Source organism: Micromys minutus (assembly GCF_963924665.1).
Source record: "Micromys minutus genome assembly, chromosome: 4".
In the NCBI taxonomy this organism is placed as follows: domain Eukaryota; kingdom Metazoa; phylum Chordata; class Mammalia; order Rodentia; family Muridae; genus Micromys; species Micromys minutus.
This window is the reverse complement of record NC_137973.1, coordinates 36,727,989-36,754,550: the sequence shown is the minus strand read 5'-3', so window position 1 is coordinate 36,754,550 and position 26,562 is coordinate 36,727,989. Positions and strand designations below refer to the sequence as shown.

The following is a 26,562-nucleotide window of genomic DNA, read 5'->3' as shown; positions in this document are numbered from 1 at the left end:
CTCCCCATCTTCCAGACCTTGTGCTATTCTTACTATATCTGTTCTACCTCAGCTCTCTCATCTCTACAGGTCTTGTTCCAACCAGCTCCGGTCACTTGTGGAAATCATCTGAGGAAGAATAAAAAACGTTCAGAAGTTCCTTTCTGACTGCTCCCTCCCTGGCTTTCTACTTGGAAGCCGATGCTGAGGTGCTAGGGCCACCGGCATTTGCTGCTAGAGTTGTTTCTGTGCGTGGGTGGTGAAGTTTGGAAGCCCTACTGTTTTCTTGGGGTAGTGAAGTCTTTCTGCAGGCAGCCATAGGGGAACAGTAGAGAAGCAGCCATCAGAGCTAAGGCGATCTTAACGTGAAATCAGATCTACCATGACAGGCCTCAGGAGATGATTTTGTTACAGCTCCTTCAGACTGCTCATCCAACTTACTGAAGCCAGAAGACCTGTGAAGCCTCTACTTATCCACACGGAGAGTTCCCAATATCCTTTGAGGACTAGCCTGGGTCTCTTAGAGGTGGGAGGCTGCCTTACCCATAGCAACCAGCTTTCTAACCAGTCTCAACTACTCTTCCCTCCTCAAGTGAGGCAATCAAACCTCATGGATCCATTGCTGTGCAGCAGATAATCTAAGGATTTGGTAGAGTTGGCTCTGTAATGTAGACCAGAGCCTGCAGGCTGATTTCCCTTGCTAATCATGCCGGGTGCAGACTAGTGTCTGAAACTAGTTAGCCGGCTCCGGAGCAGCGCTGGCTGGGAATGAGCGTTACAGATGGGTTGTGGTACCAGGGGTATCTGGGGACAGTTCATTCTGTACCCTCTCAAACTTGGTGGGCACTCTCACTAAGGGAAAGGACTCAAGTGTGAGTACACAGGATGCTTTGAAAATTTAATAAATAATGACTTTAAAATTGTATAAACGATAAATTATCATGCAGTCCTTATAATTTAAAATAATTTACAGGCTGAGGTAGGGAGGGGCCCAGGAGAGTGTGGAGGGGGCAGGTGGGGAAGGGAGCTGCAGGCAAAGTCAGCCTCTTCTTGCAGCCTTCCTGCTGAGCACACACACACAGGCTGTGTCTATCCGGATGAACCTCCAGGCAGCCTGCTTGTCATCTGTCGTCAGCGCCTTGACAAAGGTGTGAGTCGTGGTGCAGTATGAGTTCCAGTGCTTGGAGTCAATGCCCCGGCATCCACTCTCAACGGGATTGGGGGCCCGGCACTTGGTCTCAAAGAAATACTGTTTGAATACGCTGTTGTTAATGTTCACCTCGCCCAGCACTGTCACCTCCTTGCCCTTGATGTCCGTGGCTGTGGTCTTATCTCCAACCCACACACTGACACTGTCACACACTGAGAACTCCCCCATGTGGAAGACTGGGTGGGTGGATGAGCGCTTGCTCCGGTGAGTCCTGTTGAAGGAGATTGTACCATGGGCCTGGAAGTCTAGATCCAGAGTGTCCGAAGAGGTGGGTGGAGGCTGGGTGCTAAACAGCACACGGGGTGAACGGAGTCTCCGTTTCTTAAACAGTCTGGGGTCCACAGTGATGTTGCGGGTCTGCCCTGCCACGCGGGCAGCTATTGGTGCAGCAGGGGCACTGCGGGCTCTGCGGAGGGCTGTGTCAAGGGAATGCTGAAGTTTAGTCCAGTGGGCTTCGGGGACAGAGTCTCCTTCTGGGACATTGCTATCTGTGTATGGTTCTGCCTGTACGCCGATCAAAAACGCTGTGATCAGAGTGTAGAACAACATGGACATTACGCTATGCACCTGGAATGACAAAGACAGAGAGGTTACCTAAGTTACACCTGGGAGCCGTGCTAAGCAGTATCGGGATGGTGTCAGGCACCCTCGCAGGGTTCTCCCAAGAGGATGCCAGGAGGCTATGGGAAGAGAGCCCAGATTCATCACCCAAAGTAGAATACTAGGGAGAGGAGAAGGGGTGTGGGCAGTAATCACATTGCGATCACTGGCATTAACTGGAGCAGGTTGTGTGGTCGTTCTGTTCTGGGAAGCAATGGGCCCTTAAATTCCTGCCTAGAAACTTGGGGTCTCGCTAACAGAATCCTTTGGGCTCTCTGACTGCCAGCTTAAAGGGCTAGATGATAGTAGTGCCTGCACCCTTAATGTGATTTTCTTAGGAAGGTTCTGGAAGGCATTGCAGGGAGCATGGCCTGAAGCCCCAGCACTGAATTTTTCCCCCTTCACTCTGCAGCTCTGAGCCTGGAGACTAGGTGTTCTTGAAATAAACACACAAAGCACTACAGGCAACTGAAGGTTCTGGGGGGTGGGGTGGGGCGCATTCTAGTTAGGAACTGCCATCTTTTTTTTCCCCCACGTGTGAGGAGGCCAGTCTACACCAAACCAACCTACAGACAAAAGATAGACCAGAAAGAGAATCCAAACCCGCCTTAGCAAGCCAGCGTGTGCTTCTTCCCTCGTCTCCCTTTCTCTTTGTCATTTTTGAACAGATACTTTCTTCTTACTGCTTGGAGATGAGTATAGAGCAAACGTCAGGCTCTACCAGGCTCACCCTGAGTGACACTAGAGTCAGCTCTGTTCTGGGGACCATTGTCCTGAACATACTGAACACCAGTTCACACCTGCAGGTTTGGATCAAAGGCCACCTCCTTTGTGGAGCTCCTCCAGATTATGGCTGGCTCAGAGGGATCTTCCACGGTGTTTTCCAAGCCCCCAATTCTGTCTTTTCTCGAATCTCCTGTATGATAGATCATTTTGCCTCCTCCCTATTTTTTTTTCAGTCTATTTTGTATATTTCCTACTTCTTGAAGCTTTCTTTAATAACTCTAACATAAGTGTTCCATCTGTCTGCTTGCCTCTGTCTCTCTGTGTTGCATACATGTATCCAAATGCATATTTGTTCCTGTTGAATCTGTCTGTCTGTCAGTCTATCTATCGATCTATCTATTGAAAAAAACCTTAGCATTGGTTCTGAGAAAACTTTGGATATCCAGCTCAGATATTTATCAGCATTTGACCATTTAATCGACTGGACCTTAGTTTCCTTGTGGCACTAAACACTATTTTCCAGGCTGAATATTTGGATTAAGTGTGTGTTGATTCTGAGTTATTGCATCTCTATGAAGACAAGGACTTTGTCTTCTTTAGGTCTATTGCTGCTGTCCTCTGAGCCTCCTCCATCCATGGGTCTTCCTAGTATATTGTTCTTCTTTTCTCAGACTTCTATAAAGCCTGTGTTTTGGTCTACTTCCTGGATGTGTGGTCCTAGAGAGCACAGCCACCTGGGTGGCAGCTTCCACTATCACTGTGGGGACATCTATCTTGTGTATTTCCTTCACCAGGTGATGTAGATACTCATTCTCATTTCTATCCCCTCCCAGGAGGTGCTTTAGAAGCCACGTGACTTTCATTCAATCACTGCATGGGAATATACAGTGTCTGGAGGTTTCGGAGAAGCCCACCCTTTGCTTTCTATTATGGACATAGTTTTTTTTTTTTTTTTTTGACTGTGCTCAAGGCTGCACAGTGTTTTCCCAACCACATTCAGCCAGTGAATCTTCTATAGTCTTCCTGGTGGGATCCAAGAAAAAAGAAACAACCACATTCTTTTCTCTTTGAGGGATGTTTTTGTTGCTCCACCTCTCCAGTCACCCGTGCAGAGGAGGAGGTGGCCAGTATACCTGAAGTTTTGATTCCCCCTCCTAGATCTGATGGCTAGAGGTCTTGCTGATAATGGTCTTGCCAACTCTTAGAGGATTGGTCATTCTTTTGGCAGCTCAACCAGCCTTTTATGTCTGTTCCTTTTCTTGTTCCATGCCTTTCTTCTTGGTACACATTATCTTTCATCAGGTGAATTAAGGCAGAAGACACAGAACTGAAATCCATATTTTTATACCCAAATTGGTAACACCTGCTAGAACTGGATCAGGAACTGAAGAAAAGTTGACCAGAGTTTAGGGTTTCAATGGAAACAAAGCCTGCCTTGCTGTTTCCCATTGTCTCATCCTGGAGACTCTGCTGGGAAGTCCATCCTCTTCTGAGCAGACTGCCATCTCCCATGGTTCCATCCCTGACTCACCTGCTCCCTTGGAGCCCTCTCTGGGCCTCCTGCTTCCTGAGGGAACCTCTCTGTGGATATTGGCAGGCTCAGTGCAAGACATCAGAGAACAAAATCTTCATGCTCAATTCCGCCATCGTCCCACCTTTGTCTTCTGTGTTACTAGTAGCAACCGAAGGTTGGACCACCTGGTTTCTTCCCCAAACAGTTCCACAGTCACTCTCTCTATCTCTCTTGCTTCTGTTTCTCATTGCCCTACATGGCATCTTCACATTTTGCTTTCCCATTACTAGGACCATTATGCCTTCATTCACCAGCTGCAAATCTCAGTGCATCCCAGCCTCTGGTCCCTGCCCTTCATCTAGACCTCTCAATGTTGTCTTTTGAATTCTGCTGGAGTAGTATTCCTTGTAGCTGTAACTTCCAGCCTTACTTCTGTGTTTCAGGTTCAGATGGTGAGACTACATCCCACCTGATGTTCTGGATCTTCCTCTCTCTTATTCTAGGACCTTCTTCCCTGACTTCCCCCTTTAAGCTTCTTAATGCATAGCTCTGATCTCAGTAACTTGAAGAAGCTAGTGGTAAGCCCTTGTCTATGGGTCCAGATGGCTCAGCCTGGCAACAGCCCCACCTTCTTCCACTTTACCTCACATTTTTTCATTCTGGGAACACAAGCTCTTGGCACAGCTCCTGCCCTGTGCTTAGACACCCCCGTCCTTGCTGTAACTCTTTCCTCCTGGTATGCTTCCCCTGCATTCCCTGTCCCCTTTCTGCTCTATCTACTCTCAGATTCATCCTGTTGTTTCTCAGTCTCTAACTTTAATGTCATCACCCCAATAACGTATGATTCTAGGCCAGTGGATCTCAATCTTCTTAATGCCACAACCCTTGAATACACTTCTTTTTATTGTAGTAATTCCCAACTACAATTGTAGTAACGTTAGTTTTATTGATACTTCACAGCTGTAATGTTGCTACTGTTATGAATCATAATGTAAATATCTGCATTTTTCCAGTGGTCTTAGGAGACCCCAGTGAAAGGGTCCTCTGACCCCCAAAGGGTAGCAACCCAAGGTTGAGAACCACTTTTCTAGGCAGAAAAACTCCTCTCTGGTACACTTGTTCTATGGCAGGTGTGTTCTCTTTTCCTATCCGATGGAGGGAGAGAACTTCACATAGGCAGAGAGCTGTCTGCTACCTTATTGTCTCCCGTGACACCTCCGCCTCTAAAGAGTATTGTGTGTGGAGCCACCTCTTTCCTTCTGAGTGTCTTGACTGCTCTACCTGAGGGCTGATATTTAAGGTGTCTACAGACTCAGACTTTCTTATTTTATGGAATTATAAAGTTTTTTTTTATTCTATATAATGCTGTTTACTCTACAGAACAGACTCCACGATGATTTAAACTCCTAGTGTTGTCTGTGGATTTGCTGTTGGGTTAGCGATGGCACCCATGGCCATTCAGTGGCAATGGAGACTTTCATTATGAACAGACAGTTCATTAAGAGTTGAAAATAGCTCAAACAGATCCCTTCAGTTTTTGATTAAAATGTAATTTGGTGAAACCATATTGATTTACTCATAATAATATGTTCCTATACTTCTAAAAAATTATTAGAAAAGTGTCATAGTTATCAGAAAATGCAAAAAAAGAGAGAGGTAATCCATACTATTTTCCATTCTAGCAACACAATGCATTAGTACCAAAGAGCATTCTCTCTTTGGATAAAGTGAACCAGGAAGGGGGCTGATTTACTTTAAAGTCTGTGTCCTGAGCAGGTGACAGCCCTCTGTGTAGTATTATGTCACATGTCTGGTTGAGACATTTATCTGGGGATAGAAGCTAGGGCTCATATGAAGGGACACGTTCGTTTCAGATGTAAATGTTCTTTATTTTGTCATGCTTCTACCCAGAGTGGAAGCTAAGTGACTGGGAAAGAGGAAGAGACTGTCCTCTGGGTAGTGTTGCCCCCAGCCTTCATCAGGCCTCTCTCCCTGGCCAACAAAGTGTTCTCTAATTACCAGCGTTTACTTCCACAGGAGGAGGCACAGCATGGAAGTGACATCAGATGCTGAAGTCTTCCAGGCATCAGATGCACCCGAGATCTGTTAAGCCAGGCAGCTTTGTCTACTTGTAGAATTGTTGATTCTCTAGGCTTAGGGGTAGTAGTAGAGAAACATGTCAGACCAGTTACAGGTGACTTTGATGCTGATGATCCGAAGACACGCTTTGATAGTTACTAGATTAGCCTTAGAGGGGCGGAATAATTTGGGGTAATGTGACTAGTGTATGCCAGGACCACTCCGCTGCTCAGCCTCTGCAGCCTGTGATTGATAGTGTACCCTGACATGCACATAACCACTCCAAACTCCAAATGCAATTCTCAGTTCTCAGAGTGTGAGCTTTGCCTCCATAGTATCATACACCCAGACCCAGTGGGACACAGTGATGGCTGATTGCTTTAACGCCTGGCATCTCAGGTTTCTGGGTATCACAAAGACATTGAGGATTCAGATTCAAAGAAGTATACAAGATGCCCATGGTGGCGATATGGGACAAGAGAGTCTAGAAGGTTCTAGACCCTCTGCTTCGCAGTTGTTCTCCAGAACAGGTGTGTGAACTATGGGCACGGGAACAAAATGTGCTGTTCTGAGTCCCAGAGTCACATCTTATGTCTCATCAGTCATCACAACTACCTGGGACAAGGCTGTGATTGTCCCATCTCATTTTATGGTTGAGGGAACAAAAAGGACAGAGATTAAATCACTTGGTTCTTGACACTGGGTGAAGTAGAACTTAGAGCCAGGCCTGCCAGTGTCCAGATATGGAACTCTTTCCTACTCTTCTACTCAGGCTCCAAGAATGAACACAGACTTTCTGCCTTACAAGTGCACCTGCCTGGACTGCTCTGGGGAGGGGGGTGGAGTATCTGCCTGCTGCTGTCCATCTATTCAAAGGCTTGGGTTATGTGATTTTTAATGTATCCCTAAAACTACAGAGCAAAAGGACCTCTTTGGACAAGCCCCAAATGCAGTGTCACTAAGAGCTTTGGCCCTTACTGATCGATCAGGTCTGACTCCCCTTCCACCACCTGCAGAGCCTTCCCAGCTGTGTGACACTGGGAGCTTCCAAGCCCAGCAGTTGTATGTAGCGCTAGACACCCCAGGAAGGCAGCTGCCCCACAGACACTTACCTCACAGTGGCCAGGATAGAAAGCTGCGTCCTTGGCAAAGCCTTTATTGGGCCCAGACACTGAGGTGAGCTTGGGTCCAGCATGCCATCCAGCCCCCTGGACTGCACGACCATGGGCCAAAACTCTGTGAAGGAGAGCTGACATTAGACAAGGCTTACCACAATCCCCTAGCAGATGGATGGACACCTGAGCCCTGGGCAGAGAGGGAGGAATGTCCCAATTATGCAAGCACTATTTCCAAAATTCCAACATTTTAGCAACATTAGGGTCCAGGAAGGCACCAGAGTCCAGTTGCCAAGATTTCTGGGGTCCTGGGCTTACACAGCTCTAGTCTTCCATGGCCTAGGCTTTGCATGGCTCTGATCTTGCAGAGCTCAGGCCTTGCATGGCCCTGTAATAGTACTAGCCTTCACTAATTTCAACCTGGACACAGTCCACAGTAGGACTGCACCTAGTGTAGTGGCTTCCAGATCCATAGTAGGGTTATGCTCCACTGCTGCCTAAATCAAAATAAAAATTATTGCGCACATTGCCAAAGGGTGGATGTAGTAGATCCAGCTCCAGCTGGCCTTGGTGATGTAATACTACAAATGCAAGAGTCCCGGCAATTCCAACCAGCCAATTCTATGATGGTGATACAAGACAGGCAGTGGGAATGGGACAAACCACTTGACCCTTCACCTGGACCTCTTGCCATACCAGGACAGGGGTCTTGGGACACTACACTAAAAATCAAATTTCAGGAATCAGAAGCTATGGAGATGACACAGTGAGGGGGAAATATGCCTTAAATTATAACTTCTAGGCATTATTTTCCTACTAATTATGTCAACCTGATACATGTAGGTGCTTCATTCATTCACTCATTTATTCATTCATTTCCTGAGCAAACACTGCTCCTGGTGCTGGAGGCCCAACAGTACATAAACAGGCAAGTTCTTGACCTCCCTTGTGGACTTCCCAGTCCAATACAAATAAATAACTTGAGAATCTGTATGTGCCATGAAGAGAACAGGTATGATGTAATGAGAGAGACAGGATGGGGGAGGGGAGGCATGTAGACACAGTGCTCAGAAAGGAGTTTATCCAGGAAGCTGCCCTCTAGCTGATTTTAAGAAATGATGGACAGAGTATTCTGGAAGAAAGGAAGGAAGGAAGGAAGGAAGAGTAAATCACAGAGTCCTGGGCACAGATAAGTCAAAGTAGCTAGCATTAAGGAGGAGACCTGTGAGATGAGCTGGAGAGGAAGCCAGGGGCCACAGTTGCATCCCTGGGGCAAACAAGAAGGGAATGGGGGCTTTAAGCATATGAGTGTCATAGTAATGTTGAAGGACAAATGGACGATGACTGTGAAGAAAGTCTATAAAGGAAGCTCAAGAATCACACCTTTGTCCTTATTGTCTATACTTTTTTGAGTACCATAAACCCTTCATCTGGCCATGCCTTGGCGCCCTTGAACCCTACCTCCCCAATTGCTTCCTTTTCCTGGGGCAGCAGATGTCATGTAAACCTCCTAAGAAACAACTGCCTTGCTGTGAAGAGGGGCTGGAGAGCAGGGGAGGAGGAAGGGGCCCAGGAGTGGCTTCCGCGTTACTGGGAAGCATGGCATCGGAGGCTGGGATGTTTCTATCCCTCTTCCTTCTAAACACTGTTCAATAAACTGCCTTTGTGTTTTGAACACCAACAGACAAACCTTCTGATATACAACTGCAAAACCAGGCATGGAGAAAACCTTGCTCAAATGTTCTTCAAAAAAATTCTGTGAGATTCTGTGACAACTAACATCTCAATGCTATACCTGGTCATGCTTAGCCTGTGGGGAGGGTGTGTCTGGGATAGGAGGTATGTGTTTCTAGCCTCATCACTCATGGGGAGCACTCACTGGTTTCACAAGCCCTTCTGCTGGGGGCTTGGATGAACTGCACAGGTTGTAAGGGTTGGAAGCCACAGACCTGTGCCCTAACTCAGTTTCCTGATACTTGGGTAAGACATCACTCTGAATGTCTCTGTGTCACCTAGAGGAGAAGTTGTTGGAACAGATGACAACTCAGGTCCCTCTGGCTCTGGTCCTCTGTGAGTCTAAGACACCACAAATAACCAATCTTTTCACCACCCTTACATTGAAATCATTAATCTCATCAATTAAACATTGGAATTTCAGACCCTGGGCCAGACACAGGTGCTAGGTGCTAGGAACTCAGAGAAAGTTAAGACACAATATTTCATATAGCAAATCATCTAGAGGGGAAGGGTCAGAGCAAGCTAAGCTTTTAAATGAGTGTGATGATCAGAGTGCACATTATGTATGTATCATGATGGGGAAGCATAATGAACCCAGGAACCTATTTTGTCCATTCACAGAGTCATATGCTCATGAAGGGTAACGTCTGAGCAGGGTTCTTAAGGATGAGTAGGAGCTTCAGAAGAATGGAGAGAAAAACCACTACACAGCCTTTTAGCTCAAGAGCTGGTTGTGACAAGGTTTGGAGTGTGGGCGAGAATGAAAGGCATATATGGTAGGCCTTTATATCAGCAGGGGAGCGTGAGTTTGGGAATCCCATTGTTGCAGCCCGCCTACTTGCTTTCCACAATACACAACAAACATTCACCTTTAATCCATGGAACAACTAGAAAAGGAAAAGTAACTGTCTGCAAATATTCTAGATATTCCTCTATTGGATGTCTTCTAATCTAAGTGATTGGAATTAGAGAGGCTGCCAATATAAATTATACAAACATAATCCACAGCTCTGCCCTCTTTGGAGATGGAGTCCACACACACACACACACACACACACACACACACACACACACAGAGAGAGAGAGAGAGAGAGAGAGAGAGAGAGAGAGAGAGAGAGAGAGAGTGTGTGTCATATATCCATAGCCTCTTATGTAGGTAACCTTGGTGTTCACCATTCTCCTGACCATACCATCTTCCTGCCTGATGGCTAGATTTGAGACTCCTTCTCACATCTTCCAGGCCCTTCTTCTCTTGTACATTGCTGGCACAGCAGTTTGCTGCAGGAAAGAGAATTTCCTGCCAACAATATTTACTGATTTTCATAGGTGTTGCTGCATTAGTCTTGTCCTAAGTAAGGCTGAGGCTCTAAAATTAAATCCAATTCAAATATTGCCAAATTCTAATGCAAATACTCCAGAGACAAGCAAACTAAACTATACCTATTTTTAAATACCTAATTGCTCTCACAATTACTTAAAAGAACATCCAATGGATCTCATATTCCTGATAAATATCTGGAAAGGGAACTCATTTATAAACTACCTTATAGTCCTTCTTATAGAACAATGAACTCCTATTGAAATCTGGCCTCTGCCGGTCCAACCTGGTCTGATACACTGTAGCAATGGTACCACTGCATCTTAAAACCTCTTAGTAATGCAAAGTACTGGGTAGATATCCTGAGTACTAGAAACAAGACAGCTTGGGATTTCCTATTTACTATATTGCTATCTATCATCTAAGCTTAAGAATAGTAAGGTTCTGTGTTTGGCTATCTCCAAGTGACTGGATGAAAATGATCTAGGATTTCTAGAGAGGATTAATTGAGGTAGAAGGTCTGTTCTCAATGTGGGATGCTCCTATCAAGGGTTGGCTCAGGTAGAAAGAGGTTCCAAGAACCAGCAGTGGAGAGGACCTGCCTTCCTTTCTGCTTCGGGGTAAGTATGTCTAGCACAGCTGTGTCATCCTCTGCTGACCTCACCCTAACATGGATTTTATAACAGTGGCTCTTCAGGGAACTCCCATACTTTCTAGTTTGAGACTAGTTTGAGGATTCAAGCTTCATGGACTGAGCAGTTAGTTACCGTGTTCTTTGTCTCTCTAACAAGCAGATAGACGTGGTTGAATTGAATTGCTCAGCACCTATATGCAAGCCAAACTAACAAAATACCCCTTTACTATTCATGTTCTATTGATTCTGTTCCATTAGAGAACCTTGCCTAATACTCTCTCTATAGAATGAGAGATCCAAGCCAAAGAGGACAAACTCAGAGATGATCTTCTGCTGTGAACTACCTACTTGACTGTAGCCTTCCATGAGACCGCTCATCTTAGAACCCATGAACAACCAGCCCAGAGTCTTCTAGGAACTGGAGGATGGAAGAATTCTTTTGAAGATCCCGGAAATAAGTCTGTATGTTTGACTCTCTGATCATTGTCTTCCTACATTCCCCAACCTTTTACTTTCTTTATGTCTTAAAAGTATTTTGGCTTAACTGTTAAAGTTCAATCAACTATCCAAGTTCAATCAACAACCCAAGCAACTTGCTTCTGTTGGTAATTCACGGGGAGTGGTGGACATCCCCATAAGTCCTTCATATGTAAATATGCAAGACTCTATCCAGTCATCTGGTCTCTGCTTTCCACTGTCCTCTGGTCCTCTGCAGCAGTGACTCTCAACCCTGGACACATGGTTGAGCCACCAAGCCAGTTTTACACACCCACTGTGCTACCTGTGTCCCACCAGGGAGCCTGACTTCACTGGCTTGAAGCACTGTTTGTTCACTAGGAGTTTTCAAAACCTCCCTAGGAGATCCGAAGGTAAGGCCAGCTCTAAAGTCACTCTGAACAAGAGGAAGAAAGAGGACACTTGATGGTGCATTTGATGAGCCAACGAAGAGAAAGTCATTATCAAGAAATCAATATCCTAGAAAACATAAAATAAAGGTGCAATCATATTATGAAAAACAAGGAAATGTAGGGGAGGTTGTATTTGCAACCCCTCACTATCTAGAGACACTGACATCTATGAAGTGGGAGATGTTCATTTTGACTTTGTCAGGCCACTTTAAAAAGATTCTTCAATGTTGGAGCCATGCTGGCTTAATATAAAAAGTTCAGAAATGTCTGCTGACTCTTTTATTTATTTTTTTTTAATTTCAAAGATTCGAGGACGGTTGGTTGACTTATAGGACCTCTTACATGTTATGTGCTCCAATGAAGCAATGGCCAGTCTCTAAGGCAAGTTACATTGTTCTAAGATGCCAGGATGCTATGTCCCTCTTCCTTCTGCCTCTGCCTGGTGCAGTTTTGAGTGAGAAAATCTCACTTTAGGTCTAGCATTGAGAACATGTTCTTGGGGTGTGGCAATTTTGGTGCTGCTGTTGTGATTTTCATTGCTATAGCCATTCTTCTAAACTTTACCCTGTCTGTCATCTCTCCCTCTGTGACTGTGTACAAAGGGAAGAGAGCTGGAGGTCTTTTATGCTGTCAATCTGTTTTTCTAATTCTTAGCCTAATCAGTCATTTTCTAGAAAGAAATGTGACTGCAAGGTTTGCTGACTAAGAGGTCTTTTGTTGTTCTTTTTTAAAAAACAAACTTCAGTTTGGGCCACTTTGAGCTGTTTTGATGTCTTTTTAACTATTTAGTGGTTTTGGCAGATCCAGTAGGAAAATAGTGCATCTGGCACCAAGGAGTTAGGAAGGCATAAAGGTTCAGCGAAACTATTATTCTCTTTCACCAAATTGTCTGATGCTGACAATTCTAAAGTGTCTTGTCACATTCCTTAAAGAGAATTGGTCCTATGGCTCCTTGAGAAATGTTGAGGTGAATTACAAAAGCTCTCTCAGCGTTTCCCCAGAGTCAAGCAGATCAAAGAAGAAGCCATTGTGGTTGGCTGCCCTTCAGCTTTGGAATGAAAGAGGATTTGCTGTAACTGTGAGCAGTCTTCTATGGTGTGCAGCTGGCCACAGCCAGCATGGCTCTACCTTACTGCAGAAGTTCATGAGCTCTAATGTGCAATGTCACAGAGAGGCTTTCAAAGTATGGCTAATTACAAGGACATTAGTGCTGCAGACAAGCTATCTAAACACAAAGCAGCCTTCCACGACAGAGACTTAAGGGCAGAACAGTTTTGCAAGAATGTATTGCTAAATGGCAGTCCATATAGCCTGGCTCATCAACTTGGTAATACTAATGATATATCTCCAATCTATGTTTGAGTGCCAAAATAATCCAATAGTTTTTGCAAACTTCTCTGCATCCTTAAGAAAACATCTCTTCGGTTCCAACTGGCTGATCCTTAAACCACAAGAAAAAGATCTATTTCAACTATGCTTTTGGTCTTTGCCTGGTCTGTTCCATGCTTCTAACTATGTACAGACAGCAGTACTTGGAACAAAGGTGACTTTGGTTACTTGGAGTCGATGTTCACGATGAATAATAACGGTCTCCAGGTTACAGGAGATCACAGATGACAACCTGGAACGGGAGATGTGGATAAGAGCAAATGGTACTAGTAAATGTTAACTTAGACCGAGACCCTTTGTTGAATTTACTTTCTGGGGGCCCATGTCCTCAGTTCTTCTTGAGCTAGCCTATTCCTCTCAGTGTGTGGCATGTTTTCCAAGCAGTAGGACAAGAAATGTTACAGCACATGATTCTCTAATGCAAGTCAGATGTAACTCCAGGAATTGAGCTAAATATCCATAACTCCAGAAAGACCTGGAAAGATCCCAGCTTAAGAGATACATGGAGGGTGTGTGTGGGGGTGATGTCTGATGCTTTTAAAAGGCTAGGCAGCCTTTCCTTCAATCAGCGAGGGATAGCAGAAAGCCAGAGACTTGGATGTATGGGTTCTAGCAAAATGCTGCCTTAATGGGTAAGTATCCATGCTGAGGACATTTCTGTTTAAGTTGTACTGTGGGTTCACTGTGACAGTGATCTCACCTACTTAACCCATTTCAAGAAACAGGGATCACAAATGCCTAGGACCAAGTATACCACGGGAACACCTCCTCACAACTCTGGAGCAACAGCTGCCACTGATTTTGAACCCCCTCACTCCTCTGCACTGACATTTCCTGACTTGTCTGCTGGCTTCACAGCCAGAGAATCCGAATCAAGGCATGACATAGATAACCACCAGCTTTGCCCGGGCATGTCACACATGACGATCCCCATTTACCCCAGGCTAAGAGCGCTGGAAATGAATTGATTCATGGGTTTGTTTGTTGGGATTGGGGGTGGGGTGTGGGCTGCCGCTTCAGCCACTTCCTGTGTCTGGCCTCAACACTCCAGTTCCAAGTTGTAAATGGTTTCCACTAGAGGAGAGCCTTGGATGCACATCCATGAGATATGTTAAGGGGACTCATCTAACATCTCAGCAGCAAAGGTTGGGGGTGACGAAAAGCTGTTGTCTCTTAAGGTCACTTGACTCTCATGTACTTACGTTTTAGAATATTTCCCATCCTCTAGTGTTTCTCGTTTTTAGAGTTTATTTGACGACAACAATATGCACAAAAGGAAGGCTCTGAGGAGATTCACTCCAGAGCTAACAAAGAAGCACAGAGTGCATCTGTCTCCAGAGGCTCAGGACACTTCGGGTAATTAAAAATTCCAGAGAGGAGAGAACACACACACACACATGCATCATTCAACTTGTGGCTCTTAAAGAGCTAGTTTACATGGTTAAGATTCAGAGAAATAGAAACTAACTTGCTTTAGCATTTACATAAGCCTTAGCTGAAAAAGAAGGCTTGAGACACTGAAGTTCAGAGAGGAGGAGGGGGAGGGAGAAGGGGAGGGGGACACACACACACACACACACACATACACACACACACACACACACACACACACACCAAGCTGGTTTCCTCCCAGTGCTACCTCAAAAGAAAAAAAATTAGAGTAAATATCACTTCCACCTTGAGTGTAGAATATTAACAAAATAATACTTAGGCTACTTACTACACAACATCTCGTTAGTCCAATGAATTTCACCTAGTCTTCTTTATATTTTTATTATTCTGTATAATTCTTTATTATTATTGACACTTGGCCAAAGCAGGGCAATGAAGTACTGGCAGACATGGGTGTATAAGAGAAATGATGCAGTGTTCCTTCTAGGTCTTTATCTGCCCCTCTCCTGCAGATGGTAGGGGGACTGTGGCTTAGTGTCCCAGCTGTGACTAGAATGCTCAATGGGACTGAGAGTGCAGAGCAGTCTTCACAGCTGCGTGGCATTGAGCCGCAGTCAGTCACCTGCCAAAGGGGCACTGAGTAGAAAACAGAAACACTTGCTTTTGACATGATTTATCCCTTTTCTCCAGCTCTGTCCCAGTCAGTGGGAGGAAGTCGCTTCCTCATGGCTGCAGCTCCCTGAACAAGGTGACCTGGAGCAATTGCCGGAACTTGCCTGTGAGGCTGGGAACATCTTTGCTTTGGGGTAATTGCTGCCTGAGAGGGAAAGTGAGCCACAGGAGAAAGCGCTGGAGAGAAGCACGCTCAGGCTCACAGTCATTAGAGGCTTGGGATAAATTTAGGTGTCTGTTGAATTACCTACTTCTTAAGAGTTAAGGTGCATTTTTATCCACAGGGATGTCCTGGAGTAGGCATTTAAGGAATGTTTGTTGAGCAGAATGAAAAACTCTTCCCACAGCTGCTCTAAAGTGAATCATTATTTCACATTATATTAGAAAAGGCCCCAACGCACAATTTCTGGAATATTGTGCACTCTGATGATACACACTCGGGGGCACACAACATTGTGGGCCAACAGGTGCTGCTGGGAACAGGCCCTTGTCTGGCCCTCAGTGTACACAGGTGCTGTACGAAACAAACCCCTTTCTTATCCCAGGCTGCGTATTTTGTTGTCCAGCACTTTGCTGGAGGAGGCTGTACTCTAGTCTGGTCACCAGTTATGTTATGCAATCCAGTGAGCCAGGCAATCTCCTCATTGTTTAGTTATAACCCAGGAAAGGATGAAAAATGAGAAAGCTCAGCACACACATGCGAGCCCTGGTGGGGACTGTCTGTAGGTGGGGGTTGCAGGACAATAATGGAAACCACTTGTTAGCATCTCACTCCTTTCTGTGTGAATCAGCCAGATTCCTAGAACCAGGCCTGTCTGCTAAGAGAGCTGCACCTCGAAGGCCTTCCACTCATGCCCCATGCCTGGTCTAAGGAGTGTTACCCAGGTCTCAGGAAGGTAGGTGCTTAAATGACTTTTGAACTGTTTCTAGTTTCCCTTCTTTTCACAGACCTGATTTCTGCACCCCCAAAACATAGATTAAGGCAAAAACAAAACGAAAAAAACCAAAAAAAACCCCAAAAAACAACAACAACAACAAACAAGACAAAAATGCTAAAGTAGAGAATAAAAGGAAAAGTCAAACAAAATATCAACAAAATTTCAGAATCTTCCAACCAGTAGAACAACGTATGCCTAAGTGTGTTTATTTTGCCCCACTATGTCTCCAGGAGAGGAATTATCTCAACAGGCACATAGGTGGCTCTACACAAAGAAACATGCTGAACATTATTTGTGTCCTTTAGCCCATTAAGTTCTAAGACCCAAGTGATTCCGTTTTCTCCATCCACTCCCCAAACCTATCACAGCACTTATGTAAACCAAGTCCTTACTCAGATTTACAGAGCATGGGAACATTATTTCCAATGGCCTCACTATTGTGGCCAACGCTATCACTACTGTGATCATCCCAGCATCAGCACCATGATCATCCCAGCATCAGCACCATGATCATCACAGCATCAGTACCAACACCATCCCAGCATCAGCACCATTATCTCCCAGCATCAGCACCATGATCTCACAGCATCAGCATCAGCACCATGATCATCCCAGCAACAGCCCAATGATCATCCCAGCATCAGCACCACCATCACACCAACATCACCATCACCAGCCTTGACACTTCTTGACCACTTCTATCCAGTCACCACTGCTGTGTTGCCTAATATACCAGGATCCAGGGTCACCAAGAAGACAAGTCTTTAAACTTGCCTTGAGAGATTATCAGGGTTCATTTAATTGAGGTGAGATCTGCCTATGTGGGTGACATTATGCCATGGGATGGGATCACAGGCTGCATAAAGAGAAGAAGGCAAGCTGAGCATAAACATTCATTTCCATCTCTCTCTCTATCCCAGCTAAAGAAACAAAGTGAGCAACCAGCTGCCTCATGCTTTGGCCACCAGGACATCCCTGCCCTAAGGAAACTGCACCCCAAAACTGTAAGGCAAAACAAACCCTTTTGTCAGAGCAGCAAAGAATGTAACCAAGACAACTACCATCCAGCCAACATGGCCACTTTAACCATTTTGCCACCACTATTTCCAACTCCACCATTACCAGCTCCATCACTGTCAGACCACCACTGCCATCACTATCATTACCAGCTCCAAAAAGTGAAGAGCAATCAAAGTCTAACAGCCTTCTGTTGGGCCAGCTAACAGAGGCAGGGTATAGTCAGCTCTTGAGGTTGGTAAGTAATTCCCAGAGTGGTTCAACTACTGAGGTCTGTGCAGGTCCCAAGTGAGTGGTGATCAAGCTCTGTCCATGAAATCAAATTTCCTATACATTATATAATTTTCAAGCTTCATTTAGAAATTTTAGAATTTCTACACTCCTTCCCTCCCCTCCACAAGCTTTCTCCTTCTCTCTCCCTATCTTCTCTCTTTTTTCCTTTCAAAGGAAATGCATATTTTAAGACAATTTTCAGTTTAGACCTTAACAAACTTTAGAATTATCTAAAAAAATTCAATACTTATAATTGCCATAAGAGATTTACATCTATATCATAGAAAAACAAATGTAAAGACCAAAATGAGGAATTATGTCCCTGGCTTCTCCAAAACGAGACAGGGACTTCCTTTTGCTTAATGCAGTGTTGAAGATGTGTGCAGTGTTTACAGGCCATTGTGAGGCTTTTCCTATCTGAAGGCAAGTAGATCTAGCACTTAAGATCCTGCAGAAAGGAAATCTCTGAACCAACCTCATCTTCTGGAATGAAAAACTCCCATGGAGTTAATCGTCTCCCACCTGAAATAGAGAACTAACTCCTGAGAATAAAGGCTAGACCCTTCCACCTTTACATGAGCAGTGACTGGTCAGCTGCCCTAGATGGAGGCCCTGAACTCCTTGTCACTTGTTACTTCTGGCCTCTCTGATGACTGAACTGAAATTGGGTTTGAGCTGGTGTTTGTGGGAAGAGAGAACAGGACGGGACAGAGATCTCTCAGACAGTCATGAAAGGTGTAAAGCTTCATTGTAGATGTGAGAGTTGAGGGAGCAGAGCCTGGTGTGTTAAAATATTAGGTGTTTCACTGGCTTATGCCAGTTAACAATGAGCACTTACATCTAATATTACTAATGAGAAATAATTTCTATTGTGCATAATCTGCCAGATCCTACTACCCCAGGTTTCCTGTATAAAAAGTAGTAAAATGTCTTCTGACAGTGTTTTCCCATCCTACAGAAGCAGAGACTCATTCTATCACCCAGAGACAGCCTCCTGCTGATGCTCAGCACCCTGCTCTCATCTGATAAACTCAAAGAAGCCAAGGATACTGAGGTGGAGTGTTGATTTCTGCTTCAATGACATGTGTCTTAAATGCATTGGATTTTGTATATTTTCTTTTCTTAAATTTACCCAATTTTTAAACAAATAAGTAGAAACAAACAAAAAAATATAGAACAGTTTTCCAGAACACAGTGTCTGTTCCACTTCTCTGTCAGGAGTCTTTCCTTGAAGAAGCCCAGAGAACAAATTTATCCTGACTGAAATACTTGAACCACTTCTAATAGGGCCTGGAAGGAGCCATTACTCTGATAAAAATGCATGTTGTCACAGAAGATTGGTGACTTAGAAATGTTGAGTTGCTCTTTACTGAGAATGGTATAGAAATTAGAATGTGCCTGTTTCAAATGCCTTTTCTATGTCCAAAAGAAAAATCACAGGCAAGATGTGAGCTACTTGCTTTGAGATGGCGATGCGATTTTCTGTTGGTTGGCTTCTTGGGTGTGAAGACCAAGCCAGAGGCTGGAGCCAAGCAGAGTCTGTTAATATTTCCATTCATGGACATGCAATAGCAAACCATTTCATACATTTATAGGAAAGCATCAAATACAATATCTTTGTTGTGCTTAATCAGAACCAGAGTAGAATTCCAGGCGACAAGAATAGAAATTCATCCTAATGATTTCATTCTTAGTCCAAAACATACAGCCCCCTCCCCCATTTGTCACTTTCTAAAACAAGAAACCACCAAGAAGTGGTTTGAAAGCAAGAACACTGAACAGAAAGAAACATGAAGCTATTCAATGGCAAATAGAAAACCAGAAATGGGGTCCATCTGGATTGCTGAATTTATTCTCCCTGTTTATATGAAACCCTCAACCAGGAATCAACTTTCGGGCTTCATGCTCTCCCAGTTGAGTACCTCTTTCAACAGAAGTAAATCACAAGGCAAAAACAAGTGTTCCATTTCCAGCAAGATTCTTCTCAAGAAAGATGTAGATGCTTTTATTCTCAACAGGTGGAATACTTTTCTCCCAAAAGTATACAAATCTCATACCATGAAAAAGGCACAGACCAGTTAGGCAGAAGAGAGGGTGCCTCCTCCTTTTGATTTGCCATAATGAACTGAGCTGATGGTTTCATATTGGCTACCCCATTGCTAAGCATACAACTTGTAAAGTCTGCAAGTTCACCTAGCTCATTAGTTTATTGCTTCTAGAAACCCACTAGAAGAGACTTTGAGAACTTCTTTGGGATCCTCAAGAGCAGTGAACACAAAATGACCATCAGTGGGCTCTTAAGCTGTGAAAATTGGCTATTACCTACAGATTAACAATGGCATTTTGGCAGCTACATCAGAAGGACACACTCTGGTTGTTAATCATAAAGCTTGGCCCTGTCTCACAAGCACCATGGGAAATCTGACTAATTCTGGCACAGAGATAGAAGAGGTACTGGATCTGCTGATTTTAATTAGTGGTCAGGCTGGGGCTGATCCCAGATCTGAGCTAGAGGGAGAGTTGCCCATCTCGTTTTCCATCAGCTTGGAGCCTGATGAGTGGAGTGGCAAGAATGAATGAGCTCTGATCAGATGGAATTGGATCAACCTGGCATTTGATATTTGCCCTACCCTTAGGAAATCTGATGTCATGATAGAAGGAAACGGAAGAACCAGGAAGAGGCAGACACAGCTCCAGGAAGAAGTGATCAAGAGATCTGAGATGATGGTTCCTTCAGCAAGGTGCAAGCACACACATGTGAACGTGGGTTTGGATCCATAACACTTATATACAACTCCAGGTTTGTATTGTGCATGCCTGTAGTCTTGGTGCTGGGGAGGCTGAGAAAGGAGAATCTCTGGGATTTGCTGGCCAGCTAGTCTAGCCAACCAGTGAGCCCCAGGTTCAGTGAGAGACCCTGTCTCAAAACCAAGGTAGAGAGCAATTGAGGAAGATACTTGGCATCCATCTCTGGACTCTACATACCTGTGCACAGATACTCATGTTCAAACACACACACACACACACACACACACACACACACACACACACACACAAAGAAGAGATAAGGGAATACCATCAAGGATGGTGAGATGAGAGGCAGAAGGAGTGGGCAATGCAAAAGAAGGGTGGAGAAGGATGTCTGGAGGCAGAGGGGCAGAAATAGAAGGAAGAAGAAATTCCTGAAATAGCCACAAGAGAAACAGTCAAAGAAGAGCAGGGTTCAGACTGAGAAAAGACTTTGAAGATGGTAGAGACAAGCAATTGCACAAACTTCAGACAGAGCCACACTCCTTAGCCTGTATTGCTGAGATATGATTTCTGAGTGTCCCTAGAGAAAAGGCCCAAAGAGTAGGTGATCACAACCATTTGTAATGAATAACAATCCTGCCAACAAAGGCAAGTTTCATTGAATCAGCTTCTGGTAACCTTACAAAACAATCTTGGTGACGTTTCAATGAACAGTTTATCACAGTGTGAGTTCTTCTGCGGAAGTTCTAATTTTGAGCCCAAATCCAGTGATAGCATTGCTTTGGTAGACAGATTTCATCACACAGGTTAGGGCATGGCCACGTCCCTGACAACCAGCACGTTCAACACAAAAGCCCTTCATCCCAGGGGTTGCTGGGTCTGGATGAGCCAGACTGGTCCTTAAAATAAATGAGATTGTATGACCTCACCATTATCAGCTTCAGAGAGAATGCTTTGGAAAGAAATCATGAGCGGAAAAGGACAAAAGGACATCAGGGGAATTGGGGTTTCCCACTGATGCTTGGGTCCAGCTGGAGCTGGTTACAGTGTAAACTTTGTTTAATCAAATCCTCTGTCATTAATAAAACTCAAAACAAATCCAAACAGAGATAGATGAGGATGTACTTGGATTTCACATTGGGTTTGCATCACTGTTCCACCAGGTGCCATCCATAAATCTGGGATCAGGCTGCTGGAGCTGGGGCTGCAGAGAGGCCATCTCAGGAACATACACCACTTCTCTAAGCCACTGCAATTTCCATGTCTCTGTTGCTACTCTTTAGGGCTGACAGAAGCCCAGGATCTTCTCAAGACCCATTGCCTTTCTTTCCCAGAGCAATATTCATGGCCAAGTAGGAAACTAAGACTCCTGGAAGGTACATTAGGACAAACATGGCTGTAATTAGGGGGTGATACATATTTAACAAAGCTCTCCACTGGCAAGGGAAAAGAGCTTCTCTCCACTGTTGCAGGAAACACACCTGGCATCAGTGGGCAGAACTCAACACCACTGACATTCAGCAAAAGGAATGGGCCATGAATTATGGACTTGTAGTTGTGAGGAGGGAATAACAGTAATAGCTGCTTACAGAATGAAACTTATGTGCACATAACTCAAAGAGTAACCATGAAGACGGAGAGAAGAAAGAAGAGGGAAGGATGAGAAAAAGGAAAGAAGGGAAAGAGGAAGGGAGAGAGACACACACAGAGAGACAGATAGAGACAGAGAATAATGCCATTCTATCCAATAAATTCTGGAGATAGACACTTGAATATATAAATATACATCTGTACAATGCATTCTTCCTTTAGAGTTAGTTCCCATTAATCCTTCATTCTGTTGAATATTGTAATTAAAGATTTGTATGTTTTAGGCAACATGGTTTCTTTGCAAGCCAACTACTTCATCTGGTGCTCAGCTGAAGAACATGGCTCTTTCCCAAAATGGAGATAAAGTGAACAGGTTGGACTTACAATACTGTACCACAGCCTAGACCCTCTCAAAGAGTGTTTAAGGTCACTTTGGCTGTGCCTTACAGACTCTCACAGCCCTGCCAGATTTTATCAAATGGGGTTCCTAGAGATTTCCTGTTGTTAGGGAGGATGGACAGATGACGTGCAAAAGAATGATAAGACTGGTGTGTGTGTGTGTGTGTGTGTGTGTGTGTGTGTGTGTGTGTGTGTGTAGAGATCCAATGCCTACAACCACCCATTATATGCACTCTAACAAGACTATTTTATTTTGCTTAGTAGATCAGCCCACTGATTACATATTACATATTAGCCTTGTAGACTAATATGCTTCATTGCTTAACACTTAGTGACCCTAGTTTTGAAAATATTATACTAAAACTAAATTTAGATAGATGCATATAGAAAAGGTGAACTTGGAGAAAAGTTTGGAAAAGAATTAATAGTTGAATTAAAGAACCATGAATAAATTTTATTTCTTGTGACTTTCTTTTTATCATGTATACATATTTATTTTAATAGTCCATAATTAGCTCTTATAATCCAAAAATGTATTCTAAGATAATTTTATAATTCCATATTTAAACTGTAGAATATCTGTAGGTTTTCATACCTAGTAGTCCTGTTTTTCAGATTTTTATCTTCAGAGGGGAGAAGTGTGTGATGGTTTGTATATTCTTGGCCTAGGAAGTGTTACTATTAGAAGGTGTGGCATTATTGGAGGAAGTGTGTTACAGTGGGGGGTGGGCTTGGATATCTTCCCCTTAGCTGCCTGAGGATGCCCAATCTGTTCCTGGCTTCCTTCAGATGAAGATATAGGACTCCCAGCTTCTCCTGCACCACGCCTGCCTGGATGCTTCCATGTTCGTGCCTTGATGACAATGGACTGCACCTCTGAACCTACAAGCCAACCTCAATTAAATGCTGTCATTTATAAGACTTGTCTTGGTCATGGTGTCTGTTCATAGCAATAAAACCCTAACTAAGACAGAAGTTGGAACCAGGGACTGGGGTATTGCTGTGATAGGCCTGACCATGCTTTTGTTTGGAAGAATGTGGGTTTTGGGATTTAGGGTTTGAAAAGCACTGAAAGGCTTTAAATGGGGCTTAATAGGCTATCCTAGTAAGAATATGGAAGAATCTGTTACTGAGAGTGATTTGAACTTTTTGGACCTGGCCCAAGATGGTTCAGTGCAGAAGAATTTCAGTATGTGGTCTAAAGACTGTTTTTGTAGTATTTTCGGGAAGAACATGGCTGTTTTTTTTTTTTTTTTTTTTTTTTTTTTTGTTGTTTTGTTTTTTTTTTTGCCCTTATCCAAAGAGTCTGCCTGAGGTTAAGGTGAAGAGATTTAGATTAATTGCTTTGAAAAAGGAAGTCTCAAAACAGCCTGGTGTAAATTCTGTGGTATGGTTACTAAAGTTCACTCTTATGAAGAACATTTTAATGAAAAGAAGCAAGTTGAGAAAGGAAAAATACAAAATATATGGTTCAAGTATTAAAGGGACACCAGGAAGTAAAATGGAGCTGAATCCTGTGTTCCAGAATATTAAATTGAACTAAGGGAGTAATGACCTTGGGGCAAGATCTCACCCAGATAAGTTAGCTCCAGGCAACTTAGTACAAACCTTTAATCCTAGGAAGCAAAGACAAGTAGAACTCTGAGTTCAAGGCCAGCTTGGAATAGAGAAAGTTCTAGGTGAAAAAAGCTTAAATTCAGGTGTCATGATCCACACCTTTAATCCCAAGAGACAGGCATACAGATCTCTAAATTCAAGGTCAATCTACAGATCAAGATCCAGGACAGCCAAATTTAGGTAGTAAAGGAGTTAGAAAAGAGGAAGCCAGTGATGTAATAGAACAAGGGGAGCATTTTCCAGCTTCTGCAAGCAGCAGAACTCAGCAGCTTCGGCCATGTGTCTCTGGCTTTATAGTCAAGAGGAAAAGGAGACTACCGTAACAATTGATGTTGGTCAGCTGGAGCTATGGAATTAGTGGTGATAAAGAAAAGACCAACATCACTGAGGTGAAATCTGGGAAATATTTTCTGAGAGCACAAGAAAAGCTGTGTTCCAGAGACAGCCAAGGTTGTACCTCATGCTGCAGCTGTACTTGGTAATGTGTAAGAGTTACCCAGGTGGTACTAGTTTTGAAGGCACAAAGGCATCATGAAGAACAGCTGAGGCTTGGCACTGTGAGAGGCCATGGATGGTCATTGGTGGAAGTTGACAATTCAGGACTGAAGGAGTCATACAAAGGATTTGAGGCTTGGCACCATGAAAGGAGCCTATGAGAGGATATTGGTGAAGCCTGGTTACTACAGAAGGCCCCAGTGTATTGGAGATGCCAGTACCATGGGATGATTGCCAAGAACAACAGCAACAGTGTATTAGATTAACCTGAGTTTAAAGTGCCACAGAAGGCAGAGCTGGAGAAGTGAAGCCAGCCCTTTGGAGAAGCCCAGAAGATCATGTGTGGATCCCAGACCTTGGAACAAGAAGCTGTAACATTGAAACTACCTTGGAGACCCAAAGATGTTAAAGATGCCAGAGCTGCAGGATACCTGCCAAGGAAAGCTGCTAACAGGGAGTAGAAGCAGCCCAGAAGGAAGAAGTTTGTTGCAGTCAACAAAAATGAAAAAGGATTTGAAGATCTGAAGACCACTTTGACATCAGACATAGAGGTGCAGGTTTGGAGTTTACCTAGCCATTTTTCTGTCTTGCTTTGGGATTACAGTTAAGTGATCAAATGAATCTCAGAAGAGACCTTAAATTCTGGATTGTTAACATTGTAGAGACTGCTATAGACCATGGGGACTTTTGAAGTTGGACAGAATGTATTTTGAATTATTCTATGTTTAGCTGTGGCCCCCATAGACTCATGTTTGAACAAGCCTATGGGAACCAGGAAGTGGAATGTGATGGCTTGCACATGCTTGGCCCAGGGAGTGGCACTATTAGACAGTGTGGCCGTGTTGGAGGAAGTGTGTCACAGTGGGGTTAAGCTTGGAGATCTTCCTTTTAGCTGCTGCCTGAGAATGCCCAGTCTGTTTCTGGCTTCCTTTAGATGAAGATGTAGAACTCTCAGCTCCTCCTGCACCATGCCTGCCTGGATGCTGCCATGTTTCCACCTTGTTTCCATGATAACAATGGACTGAAGCTCTGAACCTATATGCCAGCCCAATTAAATGTTGTCCTTATAAGAGTTGCCTTGGTCATGATGTCTGTTCACAGAAGTAAAACCCTAACTAAGACAAAGCACAACTCCTTTTTTATTTTTCCCACAACTAGAAACTCTGAATTTTATTACTAGACTCTAAGAATTCTTCAATCAAAGGATAGTTACTTTGTGGAAAATCTTTTTTGTGAGCATCTGTGCAGTCATTAAATATGTGAACTGTGAGGAGAATGAGCAGGAAGGGGCACTTGTAATCTAGTCCAGAGTCAAGAGCCTAAGAGAGGGTGTGTGAAATCGTGGCCGCCAAGGAAATCACATGCACAGAAGGATCGGGGCTGGAAGTCGATGTTTAAATGAAAACAGTTGTACTGAGTGTGAGATCTCTGGATCAACGCCGCCCTCTCTCCCTCCCTCATTCTCCAAGTGGCTAGTAACGTTGTTATAATGCCTTCATAATGAAAATAAGGTTCATAAGCCTTTCCATATGTCTCCTCTCTGGGTCGCCCAGGCTCAGGACTACACCAGATATGTTTCCACCTTTAGTCTTCTCCCCATGGTGCCTAGCTGCTTCATTCTGCCAAGACCCAGACAATGTTGCTGAGTGAGTAACCCGGTCTATTTGAGTGATCAAGATGGGTTTGGGTGGAGGACAATACTTGTGCCTCTGTTTAGCCAAGCAACAATCTTATCACACCGAGCACAGGATGAGCCATTGAAGAAGAGTCACAGCGTGTGTGGATGTATTGCTTCTATTGGAAGGTTCTTGTACATGAGTAAAAAGAGCTGTGGATTCAGGCTTTCATTTATCCATTGCTGACTTAGGCTGTTTTGTTCTCCAAAGCTCACATAAGGTTTGGATATAATATTAGCTCCTGCAGATCTGTTCTATAGGAGGGAAAATTGGAAATAAACCACCAAGACATTTGTAGGGCATAGAATTTGGCTGTGTTCATTCCAGACATCAGGAAAAGGGCTGGAGGGAGTGAGTGGGGAACAGCAGGAGGAAAAAAGGAACCTGGATATCTAATGAGTTCCTGCTACTTCTCAGGCATCATTTGTGTGTGTGTGGGGGGGCGGTTCTTGAAGGACACGACTCACTACTGTTTGCAAAGGCTGTAGAGCAGGTGTTCTATCTTTCACAGAGATTGGGAAACTGCGATTTGGG

General features: G+C 44.0%; 1 protein-coding gene across 1 annotated transcript; it reads right to left on the bottom strand.

Moving 5' to 3' along the window:
• Positions 1-1,018: 1,018 nt before the first annotated feature.
• NGF (nerve growth factor) lies at positions 1,019-7,338 on the bottom strand (the record flags this gene model as incomplete). The annotated part of the gene is made up of 2 exons (XM_080916520.1): positions 7,220-7,338; positions 1,019-1,756 (listed from the first exon to the last, which is right to left on the bottom strand). The coding sequence occupies exon 2, from the start codon at positions 1,742-1,744 to the stop codon at positions 1,019-1,021; it is 726 nt and encodes a 241-aa protein (XP_080772646.1). The 5' UTR covers positions 1,745-1,756; positions 7,220-7,338.
• Between the last annotated feature and the right edge of the window lie 19,224 nt (positions 7,339-26,562).